Raw genomic sequence first — 22,549 nt, forward strand, 5'->3', positions numbered from 1 at the left:
ACAATATTCCTGGGTGTGCAGATGCAGCTTGAATGCATCATTTTCCTCAAAAGGCTTATTATGTTCCAATGCTGTGTGGCCGGGTGACGCAGATGATATTTTAGAAGGTGAAATGAAGATGTAATCCAAACGTGTAAGTGATAAACGCTGCTGCTGTGGTTCAACATGTTACAGAGCTGAAACAGAAGGAGACGATAGCCAAACTTTTTTATCACGTGATGCGTTTGAACGAATGGGCAATGAGAAAAGTCAACAGTGACAAGAGTAAACAGTTGACCTGTGGGAAGGAAAAGTATCATCCTCTAAAACTCAAATGGTTTAAGAAACGTTTTGAGAACTTTCAGTTTTAACTCTTGTATTGCTTTCACCTGGCATCCATCAGGATTTCCATCTTATATTAGAACATTTCTAATCAAAGACAGTAAAGCAAAATGCATAAAACACCCAGAACTAGATAGGGGTGTTAAAAAAAAATCTATGTCAGAATCATGATTCTTGTCCTCAGTTCACAATGTTCAATATTTAATTTTTAAAATGACGTTTCTGTTTTGTTTGTTTCTCCTCACTGCCATAAAGTCAGTCATTAGCATTTCAGCAAGTTACTGCTTCTTTTCCTCCATCTCCTGCTTTTTGTTGGAGGCAGAGTCAGCCTGCTCTGTGTGTGAGCAGAAGGTGTAAGGGGCGCAGTATACAACAGTGAACCAGCCTGTATCACTCCATCCGGAAAGTTCCAAAAAATAAATCGAATTTGTTGACTTACTGTTTTCTTCCAAACTAGGATCCTAAATGCCAAAACGTATCTATCAATCCACATTTCTGTTGAATTACTGTCCCCGTATGAAATAAGGACCATGCCGCATCTGAGTTTAGGAAAATAACGCCACCAACTTATTACAGATTTGATGTTTTATATAAATTGGTATTAAGAATTTACATATGGAATGTCCGTCAAATAGCAAAGCTGCCTACGATGAATTTTAATCTGTACAGAGTGATGCTTTATGACATGCCGTAATTTACATAAAAATCAAACAAATTTTCAACTTGACAAAAATTTGAAGGCAGTCTGATGCGATTAGTCCAAAAAAAAAAAAAAAAAAAAAAAGAGTTGCAGAGCAAATGCATCCAACCCAAATGACAAGAGCTGTAATCCAATTAAAAAATGTTTAATGAAAAAAGAAAGTTTCCATTTGCAGTCTGTCTCACGGTGTTAAAGTACCTTACTCAGATCTATGCTGCTCACAGATTAAAGCTACGTAGTCGGCAGGCCATGTAATCTTACCGTGTTTGTACATGATACCATAATTGGTTTTGAAAATAAAATGAATGATAATTTGCAAAATATTAATTAAAATGCATAAACACCTTGTTCTCCTCATGCTATTGTCCAGATTTTCTAAAAATTAATTAATTCTGATGGCTGTTTCAGTTGCTAACAGCTTTTATAAAAGCCCAATGCTTTCTGGTTTGGCCATTTTGACCAATCAGGAGGCAGCATTTTCAGGCTCGTTCGTGAACAAATAAATGCTGACAACCAAGATAGTGACCGACTCCTCGGTAGCCGGCCCATTGACAAGTGAAGAAATCAAATGTTTTATTCACTTCAGGGTTGTTAATGATGTTAATGACTGTCAGTGAAATCAGATGCTCAAGACACCAACCAGAAGTGAAATGGTAATGCCACCAAACCAGGATTCACTACGGAAACACTTCCAGAGGGCAAATATTCAGGCAAGCATATTCAAGAAGAGCTTGATTCCACACCAAGATTTGCTATCACCAGTCACCATGAATGGAAAATGGAGGAGAATGAGCTCACCATTGACTGGATGGATCTGGCACCAGCACAAGAAAGTGTGCTTGAAGTGGCATTGTGCAAGTGCAAGCGATCAAAGTGCACGCCAGAGGATATTGATGATGAATCCTGTGCTAATCTTGGTCTTCAGTGTACAGACCTATGCCAATGCAAAAACTGTGACACCGTGGGACCTACACTAATAGATGGAGATGAAGATCCAAATAATCCAGTTGATGATGCTAATGAGGAGGCAGGGGAGGAAGATTTTGATGATGAGGAGCAGTAAATAATGGGTTGGGCTTAACTGCGCCTTGCTTAATGTTAGCATATTCTGTTGGTCAATCTAAGAAGAGCTACATGTACATTTTATTATAGTCTGTTATGAATTTGTGTTCTTCCAGATATCAGTTGTGTTGCAAAACGTGTATGTTAATGGAACTGTATATTTTTATCTGTAACTGTAGTGCATGCATGCATAGCTCCACATACAAAGGAAATGAAAATAATGGATGTAATGTCATGCATGGTCAGTTGATAAACTAAGCTTATTAAATTCAGTTGTTATTTCATACTGGTGATCAGTCATCTTGACCTCTATAACTTAGTATTATTGCAAGAGCAGAAAGGGCTCTTATACCATCTGGCATAGAAATCTGAAAGTTCCAGAAAATAAATATTTTGTATTCAGATCAAAATTTATATTAACACATCAGGTGAGTTTATTTAATATATTGTAATATTATAACAACATTTACTACAAAAATGTTAAGTATAGACCTTCTGGAATAGAAGGAGATGTTAGTCTGATTTTCATGCCAAAAGGCAACCGTCAGATGACAATTCCTGTGTCGTCTAACAATTGCCTTTTGGCATGAAACACAGAGTAACGGCTTCTATTCCAGACGGTCTATACTTGAAATTATCATATATTACAATTGTAGTAGGTAATTGTAGAGTACGTCACTGAGGAAGTGGCGGTAGTATGTTTAATCAATTGAAGTGACCAAATTTTATGAATGAAAAGAAAAAAACTTATTTGTTTTATTCTGTGGTTTTCTGTTGACTTTGCCCTACAGACCACAAGATTGTATGATGTTCAAATGAAAGGTGTCACAGCATGAACCATGTCCACATTTTCCATTTTGGATATATTGAACATCATATGATTTTTGTGTGAGCCCTCAACTTTAATAATTATTGTTGAGTTGACAGCAGATTGTTGCACATGGAATATTTTTTAAAGACAAGATTTTTTATGAAATGCTATCACAGTTCTACATACTTTCAGGATTAAAAGCTTGCGAACATGAGAATTATTCCATGTCAACTGTCTGGTATTAATGACTGAAGGCTCATTAATGAAAAGTCCAATTTAGAACATTAATTGAAACCCCATCCGTCCCTAGCATTTGCAAACTTAGGCTGAATCTCAATTCTGCCCCTCGGCCCTTCCCCTCATCCCTTCCCCTCCATTTTGCGCGGGCACGAGAGACAGAGGGGTGTCTCAGTTCTCTTTTTGGAGCTAGGCGGAGGGCTACAAACCCCTCCGTTTGGAGGGAATCTGGATGCACACTCCGTTTGGAGGGGTAGGAGGAGCTTACTGCTGTCTTCAAAAAAACAAACATGGCGCCGAAAGAGCCGAACAAATGAAGCGGCTTTCATTACAAATTACTGTTTAGAAAGTTAGTTAGTTAGTTAGAAAAACATTACATGCAGTTGTCTATGACAGCAACGTGGATGCTGCTGGATGCATGTTGCGTCTGTTGTCGTTCTGAAGAATATCGTAACTTCGCTTGTGTGCTGAGGCGTTGCAAATACATGCAAATACACACAAATGCTATGATAAGACACTTTTATATCTCACAACGGAGAAAATCATGATAAAGGATAAGCACGTTAATTTGTATGTTCTTAAATCTTTGGATAATTGTGATCCCTACTGTTGGATTTCAAGGTCTGTAACGTGTGTATTTTGTAAACAAACGGAGCCCTGAGCACACTCGTCTCCTAATTAGCTTTCAGGTAGAAAATGAGAAGTTTCATTAATGGGAATAAGTTGGAAAATATATACACACACGTATATGTGAAACACATAACCTGACGTCCTAATAGACTGCTATCATTTGTCAAGGAAATTTCTAAAGGCAATAGGGCTGGATGCAAAAAATGGGAGAATTTGAAAAAGAAATATAAGGTTAACAGAACAAGATGCAGCCCATAACATACATACAGGTGCTGGTCATATAATTAGAATATCATGAAAAAGTTGATTTATTTAAGTAATTCCATTCAAAAAGTGAAACTTGTATAATGTATACATTCAATGCACACAGACTGATATATTTTGTTTATTTATTTTAAATAAATAAACTGTTTTCCTGTTTTATCATTAGTATTTTATACGATTGTCTTTTTTATTCTTTTTATTATTTTACTACTTTTACTTATGTTTTAAATTTTTTTATTGTGTTTTAATCTTATTTCATTTTATACTGCTTTTAAATGTTTGTGAAGCGCCATGAGGTGACTAGTCGTGATTTGGCGCTATATAAATTAATAAATTATAAATTATTTGAATTACTAATAATTAATTACTAATCAATCAAATAATATTAATTACTATTATTGATTATTATTAGTATTTCTAATTCATTAATTAATACTATTATTTATTATTATTATAAATTACAAATTAATTAAATTAATTAACATGACATGATTGCGATGCATCGAAGAAATCTGCAACTTCTATTTCTTTGCATTTATGCAGAAAGGCGAGAAAATAAAAAGAGCAAACAGGCTACTGCAACAAGTTGCATTTCAGTTGCCATGTTAACAAACAGTGAAGACAGCAGTTTTACACGGGCAGATTTTTTTTCTCTCTCTCTCCTAAGGCGGAAGGGTGTCTCAATTCATAGGGCTAGAGGCATACCCTTTCACCTAACCCCTTGTTTTAAAAGGGTAGGCGTAGTGGTAGGGCCAAGGGGAAGGGGTACAAAAGAGAATTGAGATTGGGGGTTAGGCTTGAGTTTGAACTGATCTTATGGAACTGGTATCTTACTTGGCTTCTTGCAGGGCTTGGGGCTTGACAAATCATGGTGACATCATGCTGGAACTGAAAAACAAAAAACTCCAGAGATTACTAAAACTATTATAAACATTTTCACCAAGCATATTTCATATTTCCTTAGCCCATTGTAAATGTGTTTGTATACAGGTTTTTGAGCATCTGTAGTTGTGTGAAATTAACTTAGTCTTTAGGCAATCATACATTGGTGCATGTAAGAAATAGTAGGTATGTTCACCAGTAATATACAAACAAATCAAAATATCCAGTAATATACACTCAATCCAAATGACACGATTGCTTGTTTCTGAACAACAATAAACAAGTATTTTTACAATTGATTACCTACATGAAATACCGGGTATTTTGAAGTAATATACATCAAGTACACATTATAAAATTCAAAGAACCACTGGACAACATGCTTTAATTTCTCAAGAGATACCCCAAGTCCATTATTTGCCCAAAACAAATAAGTAAAAACAATTTAATATCAGTTAGAACTTATTTGTAGTACACACTGCTCTTTCCCTTTTAAAGGAATTCTTGTTGAAATGGTATTTTGCTAATTAGCGGATTATGTCATTAATGGGACAGAGAATTTTGAAGAACAATGCTATTTTTCTTAAGCATCAACCATATTAGTGTGTAAAACCAATCAGTGAACAACTCTACTTTTTAAACGAAGCCATTACACTCCAATGGCTTGCTGTCTAACTGTATATGTTTGTGAACACAGCAGCAAACACTATATCTGTCCAATATTAATGTATTTTTTTTTTACATTTTGAATGTTATTTATGATTAAACTACATAATCTTAGGCACATTTTGTTTTCATGGCATGATTTGCCACACCACCTTTCTGTGCATACTGCATCACACTTTAGTAGATCCTGAAATTAGCAACTCTAGGTACTCAATTTCAGATCAAAAATAGTTTTGAATAGAAAATCAGTTTTGAATTGAATCATGACCCCGTGAATCAGAATCAAATTGAATTGTGATACTGAAAGAGTCACATCCCTAGTCAGTGTACCCATGGGGCTGTGTATAAATACAGTATGTTTATGGATGATGTTATATTTTTACCCAAGGCCATCAACTATGGCCATTGGGTATTGCAAAGGCTTTGCGTCCCATCCGTCTGTCTTTGCTCAGCATAAGTCCAGTTCTATTACTGCCAGAGTCTTCAAATTTATAGGGAGCATTCTTGGGACACAGACCTTGGACAATTTCAAAGGTGGCTAACTTTGACCTATTTTAAGAGGTTAAAAAGTCACATTCTGTTTCAGTCTGTTCAGTTTTTTTGTGGAGGGCGTGACAGCCAGTCAGAGTAGAGCTGCACCATGACATCAGTGGCTGGTCTCTCCAAAATCTCTTCATTTTGTGTGTTTATATACATGTTTCCCATTTATAATGTAAAAGCTAGCGAGAAATAACCATTTCTAAAACTGAAAACACTGTTTTTGGAACCTAATAACTGAACTTATTTACAAGACATTTTGTTAGCACATCACAGACTGGTAGCTACTGCAAAACTCTTTCATTTGTGTGTAAATATATCCTCTTTGTCATATATTATGTTAAAGCTTGCTAGATATAAACACTTCTAAAACTGAAAATGCTGTTTTTGTAACCGGGTGACACCTCTGGAGTCATTTACAAGACATTTTGCAGGCATTAGCGTGCATGCTAACTTCCGCTAACTCAAAGTTAACTTCCTGTGGAGTTAAAATTTTCTCATTAATACCTGCAAATGCACAGAGGGTGATCTACAAATATTCCTTGATTTGCACAGGTTCTGCTCTTAAAACGTAAATATTATTTTTGATCAGACCGGGAGTGACATGTTTAGCCGCATGTTCTCCTTGAATTGCTGGCTGTCTGAGTGGTGTCCAAAAAATGAGGTGGGCTTCATTGATAATTGGCAAAGCTTCTGGGGAAAACCTGGTCTTGTTAGGAGACGGCATCCATCCCACTTTAGATGGAGCAGCTCTCATTTCTAGAAATCTGGCCAATTTTCTTGGATCCTCCAAACTGTGACTGTCCAGCGTTGGGACCAGGAGGCAGAGCTGTGGTCTTATACACCTCTCTGCAGCTTCTCTCCCCCTGCCATCCCCTCATTACCCCATCCCCGTAGAGACGGTGCCTGCTCCCAGACCACCAATAACCAGCAAAAATCTATTTAAGCATAAAAATTCAAAAAGAAAAAATAATATAGCACCTTCAATTGCACCACAGACTAAAACAGTTAAATGTGGTCTATTAAACATTAGGTCTCTCTCTTCTAAGTCCCTGTTGGTAAATGATATAATAATTGATCAACGTATTGATTTATTCTGCCTAACAGAAACCTGGTTACAGCAGGATGAATATGTTAGTTTAAATGAGTCAACACCCCCGAGTCACACTAACTGTCAGAATGCTCGTAGCACGGGCCGTGGCGGAGGATTAGCAGCAATCTTCCATTCCAGCTTATTAATTAATCAAAAACCTAGACAGAGCTTTAATTCATTTGAAAGCTTGTCTCTTAGTCTTGTCCATCCAAATTGGAAGTCCCAAAAACCAGTTTTATTTATTATCTATCGTCCACCTGGTCGTTACTGTGAGTTTCTCTGTGAATTTTCAGACCTTTTGTCTGACTTAATGCTTAGCTCAGATAAGATAATTATAGTGGGCGATTTTAACATCCACACAGATGCTGAGAATGACAGCCTCAACACTGCATTTAATCTATTATTAGACTCTATCGGCTTTGCTCAAAAAGTAAATGAGTCCACCCACCACTTTAATCATATCTTAGATCTTGTTCTGACTTATGGTATGGAAATAGAAGACTTAACAGTATTCCCTGAAAACTCCCTTCTGTCTGATCATTTTTTAATAACATTTACATTTACCCTGATGGACTACCCTGCAGTGGGGAATAAGTTTTATTACACTAGAAGTCTTTCAGAAAGCGCTGTAACTAGGTTTAAGGATATGATTCCTTCTTTATGTTCTCTAATGTCATATACCAACACAGAGCAGAGTAGCTACCTAAACTCTGTAAGGGAGTTAGAGTATCTCGTCAATAGTTTTACATCCTCTTTGAAGACAACTTTGGATGCTGTAGCTCCTCTGAAAAAGACAGCTTTAAATCAGAAGTGTCTGACTCCGTGGTATAACTCACAAACTCGTAGCTTAAAGCAGATAACCCGTAAGTTGGAGAGGAAATGGCGTCTCACTAATTTAGAAGATCTTCACTTAGCCTGGAAAAAGAGTTTGTTGCTCTATAAAAAAGCCCTCCGTAAAGCTAGGACATCTTTCTACTCATCACTAATTGAAGAAAATAAGAATAACCCCAGGTTTCTTTTCAGCACTGTAGCCAGGCTGACAAAGAGTCAGAGCTCTATTGAGCTGAGTATTCCATTAACTTTAACTAGTAATGACTTCATGACTTTCTTTGCTAACAAAATTTTGACTATTAGAGAAAAAATTACTCATAACTATCCCAAAGATGTATTATCTTTGGCTGCTTTCAGTGATGCCGGTATTTGGTTAGACTCTTTCTCTCCGATTGTTCTGTCTGAGTTATTTTCATTAGTTACTTCATCCAAACCATCAACATGTTTATTAGACCCCATTCCTGCCAGGCTGCTCAAGGAAGTCCTACCATTATTTAATGCTTCAATCTTAAATATGATCAATCTATCTTTGTTAGTTGGTTATGTACCACAGGCCTTTAAGGTGGCAGTAATTAAACCATTGCTTAAAAAGCCATCACTTGACCCAGCTATCTTAGCTAATTATAGGCCAATCTCCAACCTTCCTTTTCTCTCAAAGATTCTTGAGAGGGTAGTTGTAAAACAGCTAACTGATCACCTGCAGAGGAATGGTCTATTTGAAGAGTTTCAGTCAGGTTTTAGAATTCATCATAGTACAGAAACAGCATTAGTGAAGGTTACAAATGATGTTCTTATGGCTTCGGACAGTGGACTTATCTCTGTGCTTGTTCTGTTGGACCTCAGTGCTGCTTTTGATACTGTTGACCATAAAATTTTATTACAGAGATTAGAGCATGTCATAGGTATTAAAGGCACTGTGCTGCGGTGGTTTGAATCATATTTGTCTAATAGATTACAGTTTGTTCATGTAAATGGGGAATCTTCTTCACAGACTAAAGTTAATTATGGAGTTCCACAAGGTTCTGTGCTAGGACCAATTTTATTCACTTTATACATGCTTCCCTTAGGCAGTATTATTAGACGGTATTGCTTCAATTTTCATTGTTACGCAGATGATACCCAGCTTTATCTATCCATGAAGCCAGAGGATACACACCAATTAGCTAAACTGCAGGATTGTCTTACAGACATAAAGACATGGATGACCTCTAATTTCCTGCTTTTAAACTCAGATAAAACTGAAGTAATTGTACTTGGCCCCACAAATCTTAGAAGCATGGTGTCTAACCAGATCGTTACTCTGGATGGCATTTCCCTGATCTCTAGTAATACTGTGAGAAATCTTGGAGTCATTTTTGATCAGGATATGTCATTCAAAGCGCATATTAAACAAATATGTAGGACTGCCTTTTTGCATTTACGCAATATCTCTAAAATCAGAAAGGTCTTGTCTCAGAGTGATGCTGAAAAACTAATTCATGCATTTATTTCCTCTAGGCTGGACTATTGTAATTCATTATTATCAGGTTGTCCTAAAAGTTCCCTAAAAAGCCTTCAGTTGGTTCAGAATGCTGCAGCTAGAGTACTGACGGGGACTAGCAGGAGAGAGCATATCTCACCCGTGTTGGCCTCTCTTCATTGGCTTCCTGTTAATTCTAGAATAGAATTTAAAATTCTTCTTCTTACTTATAAGGTTTTGAATAATCAGGTCCCATCTTATCTTAGGGACCTCGTAGTACCATATTACCCCATTAGAGCGCTTCGCTCTCAGACTGCGGGCTTACTTGTAGTTCCTAGGGTTTGTAAGAGTAGAATGGGAGGCAGAGCCTTCAGCTTTCAGGCTCCTCTCCTGTGGAACCAGCTCCCAATTCAGATCAGGGAGACAGATACCCTCTCTACTTTTAAGATAGGGCTTAAAACTTTCCTTTTCGCTAAGGCTTATAGTTAGGGCTGGATCGGGTGACCCTGGACCATCCCTTGGTTATGCTGCTTTAGACGTAGATTGTGGGGGGGTTCCCATGATGCACTGTTTCGTTCTCTTTTTGCTCCGTATGCATCACTCTGCATTTAATCATTAGTGATCGATCTCTGCCCCCCTTCACGGCATGTCTTTTTCCTGGTTTTTTCCCTCAGCCCCAACCAGTCTCAGCAGAAGACTGCCCCTCCCTGAGCCTGGTTCTGCTGGAGGTTTCTTCCTGTTAAAAGGGAGTTTTTCCTTCCCACTGTAGCCAAGTGCTTGCTCATAGGGGGTCGTTTTGACCGTTGGGGTTTTTCATAATTATTGTATGGCCTTGCCTTACAATATGGAGCGCCTTGGGGCAACTGTTTGTTGTGATTTGGCGCTATATAAGAAAAAAGTTGATTGATTGATTGATTGATTGAGGGGCTTTATTGAACATGTACAAATTGTACGTCAGACAATACAATCTCAATAATAATTAAACAACTGCAAATTGTAAAGAACACAATGCTCATACGGCCGAGGGTCTTTTAGCATTGCGTTATTTTTGATCAATCCTTTGAGTTAAAGCTGAAAATTGGCACTTCAGTCACTTCTAGATGTATTATTTCCTCTCCATAGTGGCAGTGTACAATTACAGAAATTGTGCACCTATCTGATTGTATCTAAATTGTAGGACATTGCATGTTAGTTTGTCTCTCTGTCTGTGTGCGCAAACATGGTAACACTGTAGCAATACATAGTGGACACATGACACTTACACAGTAGGTAATCCCTGGGGAATAGATGAGTTGATTGGATTTTAGTGCCATCTGGTGCATATATTCACATATAAACAAGATAAATTGATCCCCCCAGCACCTGCTCTAACAGCTGTTATTCAAGAATTCTTTGTGATGGAAATTTTATATACATAATTTGGAGGTGTACCATGGTGACAGAAACAGCATGACATATGCAGACTTGCCATGGGAGTGCTAATTTTGATTTTAAATGCTGTAGTGCAAATCTGCGTCATAAAAGAGATACTCGGAGTTTTTCAAGTTTTTAAAAATGCGAGTACAGCCATCAAACAACGTTTTACCAGTCAACTTGCTTACATTTTTTTTTTTTTTGTAGCAGACAATTCTGATCAGGGGTGGTGGCCAAGTAGTGCGCTTGGTTTCAGTGTGGAAGTTCCCGGTTTCCCTGCCACATTTCTCCATGTAATGTGGTGTTGCATCAGGAAGGAGATCCGCTGTAAAACTTGTGCCAAATCAAGACGTAGATCCACCTTGGATCTGCTGTGAAGACCCAGAGTGAAAAACAAGGGAGCAGCCGAAGGGACTTGCATACAATTCTGATCAAACTAAGGCCAAGGCCGAAGAATTTAGCCTGGCACGCTTACTGGACATAATAAAATATTGGCATTTATTTATTTGTCTGTCTGTTAGCAGGATTACGTCAAAACTCCTGCACGGATTTTGACAAAATTTTCACCACAGATACTCGTAGATACGTTTTAGGGCATGGAAGACTCCACTGACTTTTGGAGGTGATCCAGAGCCAAATTCTGGATCAAGATTTCACTTTATATAGCCTTTGAAGGATTACGTCAAAACTACTTCACGGATTCTCACCACATTTGCACCACAGATAGATATTATACAAATAATGAACGTTATGAGTTCAGTGGTACGAATACGAGGGCTGTCAATAAAGTAAGGGTCCTTTTTATTTTTTTCAAAAACTATATGGATTTCATTCATATGTTTTTACGTCAGACATGCTTGAACCCTCGTGCGCATGCGTGAGTTTTTCCACGCCTGTCGGTGACGTCATTCGCCTGTGAGCACTCCTTGTGGGAGGAGTCGTCCAGCCCCTCGTCGGAATTCCTTTGTCTGAGAAGTTGCTGAGAGACTGGCGCGTTGTTTGATCAAAATTTTTTTCTAAACCTGTGAGACACATCGAAGTGGACACGGTTTGAAAAATTAAGCTGGTTTTCAGTGAAAATTTTAACGGCTGATGAGAGATTTTGAGGTGATTCTGTCGCTTTAAGGACTTCCCACGGTGCGAGACGTCGCTCAGCGCTCTCAGCCGCCGTCGTCAGCCTGTTCAAGCTGAAAACCTCCACATTTCAGGCTCTATTGATCCAGGACCTCGTGAGAGAACAGAGAAGTTTCAGAAGAAGTCGGTTTCAGCATTTTATCCGGATATTCCACTGTTAAAGGAGATTTTTTTAATGAAAGACGTGCGAACGGATCCGCGCGTCGGGACGCAGCCGGCGCGGTGCGGCGGCACAGGAAAAACACCTCCGTGTTGATAACCATTTGTAAAATCCAGGCGGCTTTTGATGGCTTTCAGTGGAGTGAGTATATGAGAAATTGTTTAACAGGTAGGACATGTTCCAACTTGTCCTTAAGGCTTTCAACAGAGGTGTTTTTCCTGTGGCGGAGCGTTGCGGCGGCTGCGTCCCGACGCGCGGACCAGTCCGCACGTCTTTCATTAAAAAAATCTCCTTTAACAGTGGAATATCCGGATAAAATGCTGAAACCGACTTCTTCTGAAACTTCTCTGTTCTCTCACGACGTCCTGGATCAATAGAGCCTGAAATGTGGAGGTTTTCAGCTTGAACAGGCTGACGACGGCGGCTGAGAGCGCTGAGCGACGTCTCGCACCGTGGGAAGTCCTTAAAGCGACAGTATCACCTCAAAATGTTGTGTGGGCCGCTGAAGAGGAGGTACTGCTGGCCCACCACCACTAGAGGGCGCCCTGCCTGGAGTGCGGGCTCCAGGCACCGGAGGGCGCTGCCGCCTTACGGGAGCAGCCAGGAAGACAGCTGTCATCTATCACTGGAGACAGCTGATCCCAATCACTGAGGAGGTATATCAGCAGGACGGCATCTCCACCTCATTTGCCGAGATATCGCTCTACCAAGGAGGTAACGAACTCAGCCAGCCCTTCATCATTTGTGAAAGGAACGTATTGGATAAGTATCCTAGTTACTAGACAGTGTTGTGTTCTGATTAGAGGTGGAGGTGGTGTTTTCCACCCCACGTGTTGTTGGGTGCAGCCGCACCCACGTCTGACTGTGTCTGTTCCTCGCCAGCAGTACCGGATCCGACGAGCGGAGGCAGAGACCACCTGGGAGTTCGGGACTTGGCGGTTCCAGTATTCCCGGGGTTCGGTGGCAGAGGAAATCGGGTGGTTCCGGTTCGTCTTGGACAGACGTCTCCTATCGTCGAGCCTGCCCACATGACACCGTTGGAATTTAACTTGAGACCGAAATTGTGATTTGTTGTATTTGTTGTGCGTGTTCACAACAGTAAAGCCTTGTTATTTGACTTTCTTCATTGTCCGTTCATTTGCGCCCCCTGTTGTGGGTCCGTGTACTGACACTTTCCCAACACAAAATCTCTCATCAGCCGTTAAAATTTTCACTGAAAACCAGCTTAATTTTTCGAACCGTGTCCACTTCGATGTGTCTCACAGGTTTAGAAAAAATTTTGATCAAACAACGCGCCAGTCTCTCAGCAACTTCTCAGACAAAGGAATTCCGACGAGGGGCTGGACGACTCCTCCCACAAGGAGTGCTCACAGGCGAATGACGTCACCGACAGGCGTGGAAAAACTCACGCATGCGCACGAGGGTTCAAGCATGTCTGACGTAAAAACATATGAATGAAATCCATATAGTTTTTGAAAAAAATAAAAAGGACCGTTACTTTATTGACAGCCCTCGTATTTCATGAGATGAAAGATGGAATGTTCCATTTTTCACCGAATTAGATATTCATTCCATTGAAAGAATGTAAAAACATTCATTGTTTTATATAACGGCTAAAATAGATCCTTGTCATTTGATATTATATTAATTTATAAACGACAGAAAAGGGACTTACATTTTGGTGTTCCACTGCAGCTTTAACATCAACAATTCAGCACAAACTTTAAATAGGAGTCCAAAAAATAATTCTGACGATGAGGTCTGTGATGCTGTGCACTGACTTAGTGTACCCCCCCCCCCCCCCCCCCCCCAAAAAAAAAGACTTTGTGTACTTTCTCTCTCCAGCAAAAAGCCACATCAGAAATTTGTCCAGCTTTTCATTCTGACTTCATCCTCTTAACAGCTTTTCATGCCTCCAGACGGCTTACGGTGTAGTGGATTTGTTTTGTGTGCGTGTTAGAAGAATTACCACCGTCCATTATCTCCTTCACATTGTCGTCCATCAGCAAAACAAACCCTGTTGTGTTTAGCTAAACGCCACCCCCACTAGTGTGTGCGTGGACGAGGTTCGCAGCGTGCAGTGGTATAAAATGTATGGAACCAAATTGCACGCTAAATGGAAGGAATAATCCATGTCACGTGTCATTCAAAGCACCAATCAAATGACAAGGATCCACTCAGCCGTTATGTAGTAAGGCATGGAAGACTCCACTGAATGTTGGAGGTGATCTGGATCCGGATTGGCGAATGTCAGAAATCTCGGATTGCCCTTGTTAATAAATTCACTGATCACCTCTACAGTTATCAGTAAAAATACTTTGATTAAAGACAGATTCTTCTTTATATGTAACAGATGTCGCAGTGCTGGAAGTCATTTAAGTTGCTAATGACTGTTGACTACAAATGCAAGGTTTCTGGAGTCTAGAGCAACCTTTTTCTAGGGATGGGCCGACTAGTCATAATAGTCAACTACGACTAGCTAATATCCGACTAGTTGACTATTTTTATTAGTCGACTAGTCGAAAACCATTGATTAAGTTCATTTAACCCTTAAAAGAACAGCCCTGCTGGAGCTGCCACCACTGCCTTCACTCAGATAAGCCCCGGTCACAACCCACCGTGCATTTTTTTTGTTTGGTTTTTTTTTTCGCCGTACGTTTTCTGCGGATGCCACGGCCACTACGTTTTTGTGAAAACGTACGGAGGCAGTAGCAAGAGGAGGGAGGGAGTACGTTCAACACACGTCTCTAGGAGTGTAACGATAAAGAGAGTTGACAATAAAGCAGTGTGTGTGTGTGGGGGGGTGTGTGTGTGGGGGGGGGGGGGTCGCTTTTCTTTTTTATGAGCGGGACCAGAGCGGCAGGTGTTTTTCAGCGTCGGCGATGCATGAGCATGTCCAGCCTGCAGCGGTCAGTTGTACAAGTGTTTACTTGCCTCGAAAAGTTACAGCTAGTTAACAGACTGAAGCTGTGGAGTGTCTGTGTTGCTGATGTTTGGAAATAAAGTCCAAGTTCAAGTGAGAAGCTGTGTTGTGCATGCAAGTCTGTTGGCCTCCATAGTATGTGGTGAGTGCCGTAATCCGTACTGCCTACGTACAGATTTGGTTAATTCAATAGTAATTAAATGAAAATGTGCTGCTTTGAATCCGTACTGAGGCAGTACTCACAACGTGCGTCATCTGTACTGCTGGTGAATCCGCAGCCTGACCGCAGCGGAAGTTCTGCATGCACTAAAACCTCTACGGCGTGTCTGCGTGTGTCTGCGTGTTCCTAAATTTGTACTGAGGCAGTACTTACGATGTACGGATCTCCAAATTTAGCCCACGTTTTTACAAGTAGACTGCACGCCCGTGCAAGTACGGCGGGTTGTGACCACGGCTTAAAGAAAGTGTGTAAACCTTGGCAGGTGAATTAGTTGCTCAAATGCGTAGTCTGTGCATCTAGTACATGAATGCCAGTATTGTCTTCATGCTAATATTGTTTGTTTTATTTGTGATTATATTTTGCAAATTTATTACAAATAAAAAAAAAGTACTGAGAAATCACACCTACATAACTGTTCACATCCTTTGTCATGTAGCTCAAAATTGAGTTTGGGTGCATCCTGTTTCCACTGATCATCCTTGAGATGTTTCTGCATCTTAATTGGAGTCCACCTGGGGTAAATTCAGTTGATTGGATATGACTTGGAAAGGCACACACCTGTCTACATATAAGGTCCCACAATTGACAGTGCATGTCAGAGCACAAACCAAGCATGAAGTCAAAGGAATTGTCTGTAGACCTCCGAGACAGAATTGTTTCAAGGCTAGATATCAAAGTAGTGGCTTCAGGACAACTCTGTGAATGTCCTTGAGTGGCCCAGCCAGAGCCCAGACCTGAATCTGATTGAACATATCTGGAGAGATCTGAAAATGGCTGTGCACCGATGCTTCCCATTCAATCTGATGGAGCTTAAGAAGTGCTGCAAAGAGGAATGGGCAAAACTGCCCAAAGACATGCGCACCAAGCTTGTGGCATCATATTCACAAGACTTGAGGCTGTAATTGCTGCCAAAGGTGCATCAACAAAGTTTTTAGCAAAGGGCGTGAATACTTATGTACATGTGACTTCTTAGTTTTTTTATTCTTAATAAATATTGCAAAAAATTTTAAAAAAAAATCACGTTATCATTATGGGGTGTTGTGAGCAGGATTTTGGGGGGGGGGGGGATAATTTACTCCATTTTAGAATAAGGCTGCAACATAACAAAATGAGGAAAAAGTGAAGCGCCGTGAATACTTTCCAGATGCACTACAAACAAAAACCAATTTTCCCATAAGAAACAAAGTAAAATGGTCCCAAAAAGAACACTGTGTTTTTACCTTTTTAACAGAACTTCATCCATAAAAGGCAGACAAAAAAGAATATGCATAACATCTTATACAAAATGCTGTACAGTAATTATAATAAAATAGACAGAAGGCACTTAATGTCGTACATATCACCAGCCATATCATATCATCAACTGCTTTTCATTTGTCCAGGTCAGCAACAACATTTCCACCTCTTCCACTGTCTGTGACCTTTGTTTGGTAATCACCACTTAACACTGTTGTTCTTTTGGCAACATTAGCTCCCTTTATCACCATTTTGCTTATCAGTATGGTACAGCTGAAGATTTTGCCATACCATACTGCAAAATAAGATCCAAGACATGGACGCCATTTCCATGCTTCGAAATGATCTCTTTGATCACCTTTATTGTGATTCTCACGACTTTCCTCTCCGGTTTTTCACCTTTGCCTCCTTTCTTTGGCCCCATAGTGGCTTCTTTATGAACAACAGCAACAAAAGAAAATCCAATGTGCCTAATCTACAATCCTGTTGAGCGCGCATGTTCGCAAAGCGTTCACACAGCAGTGGCTGCCAGAAGCCGGATGTTGTTGGTGAACCGAGCTTTTGTTCGAAAAGTACTGCATTTTCATAAAGAGAGCTGTTCAAAAACTGAGGTTTCACTGTATATTTATTTATTTATTCATTGAATTGATGGAGGCCTAAATTAACACCCAGAAATTACTAAACCTTTGTTCTAAAGGTCCAACAGAACTTGCTGATGTGTTGAGCACTGAGGGCAGAGCTGTTGTGTTGCTATTTACTCAAAAAAGTAAAACACAGTTTGTAGGCAAATGTGCATATGTAAAATAATTTCTGTTCTATTATTTCAAACATTTCCTTATTTTTAAATCATAGCTGGATGGAAGTTAAGCCCCATGGTTGGAGCCATGTACAGCCCTGAGCTCTATACAGGTATGACAACAGTGTTATCTTCACGCTTACTGGCACTGCTGAGGATACAGTGTACAAGATAACAATACAAAGTTTTCTCTCTGTCAGTACCGGGGTTTCCTTACCCAGCAGCAGCAGCTGCGGCAGCTGCATCAACTGCCGCGACCTTTCGAGGCGCTCATCTCCGGGGTCGTGCTCGGCCAGTCTACAGCGCCGTTAGGGCAGCTGTGCCCCAACCTGCCATCCCAACCTACCCTGGGTAAATACACAGAAATACAACAGGAACTGCACAAAATCAGTAGTAAATACATTCTGTATAACGCTGTTTAATTTAATGCATGTCTTCACTTAAAAATACTATTTTGTAATTGTGCATGATCTGTTTGTGTGTACATCTGTTTTGTTTTGTTTTTGATGATGACGATATTAATAGTGTGCTTCAATGAAATACCATTTCCTTGTGCCTCCAAAGTCAGATTTGCATTAGGGGTCAAATTAAGCTGTGTGGTTTTTTGTTTTGTTTTGTTGTTTTTTTTTTTTTTTGAATGGATATTTGGCTCTCCAGCTGATCTAACAGTAGTATCACTCTGATATGACTGCAGATGCGTACAAAGAGGTGGTATTTCATTTTGCATGTGGCACGGTGTGTAATAATCTCACCCATCTTTCTCTTCTCTCTTTCACAATCTGTTTGGCACTGTTTTCTCACCTCTCTCTCTCTCTCTCTCTCTCTCTCTTTCTCACTCTGTTTCTCTCTCCGGCTCCTTCTCAAATTGTCACTTTTGTTTCACGCAATGGCCACATGGTGGCGCATCACACCATTATTATTTTGTTTCGACATTCCACCGCTGCTCCTTGGCCTCCATTCCTTTCCTCCCTTTCTCGTCTCTCTCTCTCTCTCTCTCTCTCTCTCTCTCTCTCTCTCTCTCTCTCTCTCTCTCTCTCTCTCTCTCTCTCTCAGTGTGATGGCCTATCAGGATGGTTTTTACGGTGCAGCTGATCTTTATGTAAGTATGACTCTCTCTCTGCTACGTCATCACTCCTCCCTAAATTTTCCCCCCTCCGCCTGTGGAGTTTGAAGTGTGTGAGCCAGCACAGACCAAACTCAAGAGATGTGTACCGCTGAATGTTTGGACTAATGTACTGTCCCTTCCAATTACACGATTTATAGTCCACAGACTATTTAATTTGCTTAATGTATAAAAATGTGCAAAGCTGCGCTCACTTTGTCAACGTGTGGACTCATCTCGGGTTTGTCTGTGCATTTGTGTGTGTGTGTGTGTGTGTGTGTGTGTGTGTGTGTGTGTGTGTGTGTGTGTGTGTGTGTGAGAGACCAGGTTGACAATAGCTGTTTTTGTTCTCTCTGTAGACTAGTGTTTCAGGACATTAGTGGCAGATTGCCCCAGGTAGGGTTTACACACTCTGTGTGAGAGCCAGTGTGCATCCTCCTCGTCTCCAATGACTGCGTGCTGCTAGACATTATTGACCATCTGAGATTGAAATGCCTTCTCTGTTGTCTTCTACTAACTCACTGGATTCTGACATGGGTGGAGTTGCGGAAGGGGGAGAAAGAGCATTTAAATTGAATGTTGAATTCAAAAGAGAATGCACTGCAAATTATTTGCTTCTCACCCAGATGATTAATAAGTGTTAGATCATTTAAAGAGTTAATTTCTTACTTTAAGTGTTAAACATGCTTAAATTATGTGCGGGGGAGGTGAATGTACATCTTTAGAGAATAGTGAGTGAATCATTGACCAGTGGGCCACAGTCTAGAGATACAATTTTAAGAGATTGATTCCATGTTATCAGTGTGCTTATGTGTACACTAGATTGTGCTAGTAGTTTTTTTTATTTTTCCATATCCTGTATAGAATTTTGACACCCCAAACCAATATTGTTCAGAAATGTGTAAAATACTGTGGTGTATAAATGGTTAAACAGTTAAACAAACCTTTATATTTAAAAACTGTATCCCCTCCACGGTCAGAAAACACGTGAAAACATCCCTGGACCAGTAATTGGGGTCAAATCAGATTTTGCAGATGAGGGCATGTGTTTTTATGGTTTGTTATATTGCGTCATAAATGCACATACCCTGCACTGTAGTCAGTGTGATAATATGACTGCATTGTGATCCATTACATGCATAAAATAAAGAAGAGACATAAATAAGGTACTAAATCTCGAAGCAGAAAAGTCCAAGTCGTGCTAGAATATCCAAACAGGAGTTGCAGTAATTCAGACCCCTTCCAGGAATCTCCCTATCTGTTTCACCTGTGGCATGCTAACTGAATCAGTGTCAGCATGCAGACATACTTATAAGGCTGGCCCTCCCACCCTCCTCCTACTGTTTTTCTCACTTTTTCATCTCTTTTTCACCAATTCTACCTTTTCTCCTTCAGACACCTGAAGCATTTTTTTTTTCATTTGGCTTCATCTTCTTTATGTCTAACCTCATTAAATGTGCTTGTGCACAATGCAAAAGCTTTGGCCAATCCTCATAGTTAGTCACTCATTATTATAGAGATCAGCGATTCTTCTAAATCAGTCTAGTGTGACTCGTTCTGCAACACCTGGAAAACCCTCTCAAATAATGCTCCAAAACGTCCAGCATCTTCAGGATCCGTGTGCTGAGTTTAGTTGTTGATTCAAATCGGATTTTTCTAAAAATTCTTCTTTTATATGTAATTTCCAAAGATTTTATATCACAAAGATCTAAATGTACGATGCCCAACTTGGGTTCACCCACATTTAAAAACTTTAAGTTCATTTTCCATTTAAACCCTTCTCTTTTATTTTATTTTTACAGTATTTCCATAAACTGGCTCTATGACATCACAAATCTTCATACATATGAGATCACATTGATCAGTGTAGTCACATTTAAGACTCTATCTTGTGCTTTTTTTCTTTCTTTTTCCTTTTATATTTTTCTGTAATATTTCAAGAACTGACACTATGTATCACAACCTTCTGTAGTTATGATAACACGTTGACGTTTCAACCAAAGTTTGAAAATTCCTTTCTTATGTTTTTCCCAGTATCCCAATAATTGGCTTTCAGGCATTACAAAGCTCCAAGAATTATGTCAAAACAGTCTGGACGTATTTTCATTTTTCCCCAGTATAATAAGAGCTGTAACTGTGTCATTACAGTGCTCTGTAAATATGATGAAACAATGACTTAGAGACCCATTCCGATAACTGGCTTTGTGACAGCACAGAGCTCCATATATGATGTCAAAATAGTACCTGGGTCTAGTCTAGAGCCACTGAGTAAGACGGAATTGTGTCAACAGAAGTTTAAAATGCTTTGTGGTCACATGTAGGGCTGCACAATTTGAAGAAAAAAGCCATATTTTGATTATTGTGTGAAATTTTGCAATTGCAATATTTAACTGTATAGACTTGTAATGCTGCAGTGAGGTCCATAAATATTTTGGCAATGGCACAATGTTGTGTAATGCTGTTTCTGTGTGCAAAACCACAGCAGACTTAAAATTAAACAACCAAGATGTGGGTGTAGTGTAGACATTTAGCTTAAATCTACAGGTTTTAACAAAAATATCTCATTACTTATTTAGACATTACAGTTACTTTCAGACACAGTCTCACCATTTGTAGATAAATGGTTGGCTTCATTATTGTGAATACAAGTCATCACTTTTACAGAATTTTACAGCCAAGTCAGGGGATACATGAACATTTCCAAGTCACTGAATATGTCTTGAACTTCACTTACCTCAGTCAAAACAAACAATATGGTACTGTGTGGTAAATCTATCTTTCTGGATTATTCAGCTCTCAAAAAACAGTGACTGTGCAAGAAAGATATTATCGAGGGAAGGAATCAAGACAGCCATGACCACTCAAAAGGACTTCCAGGCTTCTGTGGTTGTGATAGGTGAAGCTATATTTTTCATGTGGAAAGTGCTACCTGATTGGCCGGTAAGAAGCATATCACATGCACCATCCTCCAAAAATAGGACTGAGGCGTATTTAAAGTAAAGCAGAGCATAAATATGCCTTTAAAATGTGTACTGCGGCACTTCTGATGAACTAGCAATGGATAATTTTAGAGTGGAGTGAAACAGAACGCAGACGGATGTCTGAGAGACTCGTCTGATATCGATCAATCAAAAAAAGAAGAAGAAGCCTTTACTGGGCTCAATACTGTCTTTGTGATTGGATCAGTACATCCCTATTTAAAACCCCTCTGCCAGTCTTTGATGTAACATGTTAATGTGCAGGTGCAGTTCCCACCCACCCACGTCTGGCTCAGGCTGCACCGCGGCACAGACAGGCTGCAAGCGTACCTAAAATTACTTAAGAAAATCCAAACATTTTTAAGTTCCATTCCCCCACCCCACCCCAATTGCATATTGTCACTTCCTCTCTCTTCATCTTTCCTGTCACATCCCTGCCAGTTCTTTCCTGTTCTTGTTGTTTTTTTCCGTCTTTGATGTCCAGCCTTCCTCCCATAGCAGCCACTGTGTGGTCCTGAATGCGGGGACTTGATTGTGACTGATCCTGTAGGGTAGAATGCAGTGGTGTGTTTTGTTTTCTCATTTTAATGATTCTTCTTTTTTTTTGTAATAGGGGTGTTTGGCCTAATACACTGTTTGTTCAGAGTTTGGGAAAGCATGCTGTGTCTGATTGTTCGCTGGCCATGCGAGTGTGTGCGTGCGTGCGCCCCTTTAATCTGATTGGCTGACTGTCTTCTTTTTTTTTTCTGTCCATCAGCTGTCCGTCCAACATAAATAATGACACAGTCATCTTGCCACCCCTTCCCCTTTCTTTATCTGCGAATACCTAGTTTGGGGAACCGGGTTGGGCACGATTATGGGTTTGAACTCTCTCTTCCTCCATGTCAAACTCACAGTGGGAAAGCCAGCACGCCAAAATAATGCATTGGGGAACACCACGATCCTTAAAATGCATTAAGAAGAACTCGATTTTTTTCTCTCTGTCTCTGTCTCTTGGTTGGTCATGGAGGGAGAGACGCACACAGAGCCTGAGCTACATCTTTGTGAATGCTGTATTGCACCAGATTAGCCAGTTTTGCTGATTGTCTGCTTGT

The 22,549-nt window shown here is 39.9% G+C and overlaps 1 protein-coding gene across 3 annotated transcripts in view; it reads left to right on the top strand.

Annotated features, from left to right (window-relative positions):
- LOC117527157 (RNA binding protein fox-1 homolog 2-like) overlaps window positions 1-22,549 on the top strand; it is a 108,084-nt gene that overhangs the window by 80,009 nt on the left and 5,526 nt on the right. The window contains exons 8-11 of one of the 3 annotated variants that reach the window (XR_004565454.1): window positions 17,432-17,488; window positions 17,576-17,726; window positions 18,429-18,474; window positions 18,837-18,873. Coding sequence is in view for 2 of the 3 variants with exons in the window: in XM_034189379.1 (XP_034045270.1) it covers window positions 17,432-17,488; window positions 17,576-17,726; window positions 18,429-18,474 (254 nt within the window). In the remaining variant the exon portion in view is untranslated. The remainder of the gene's footprint in view (window positions 1-17,431; window positions 17,489-17,575; window positions 17,727-18,428; window positions 18,475-18,836; window positions 18,874-22,549) is intronic. The other 2 variants (XM_034189380.1, XM_034189379.1) reach the window with 2 other exon arrangements.

The sequence above is a fragment of the Thalassophryne amazonica genome, chromosome 15 (genome assembly GCF_902500255.1).
Source record: "Thalassophryne amazonica chromosome 15, fThaAma1.1, whole genome shotgun sequence".
NCBI classification, from domain to species: Eukaryota; Metazoa; Chordata; class Actinopteri; order Batrachoidiformes; family Batrachoididae; genus Thalassophryne; species Thalassophryne amazonica.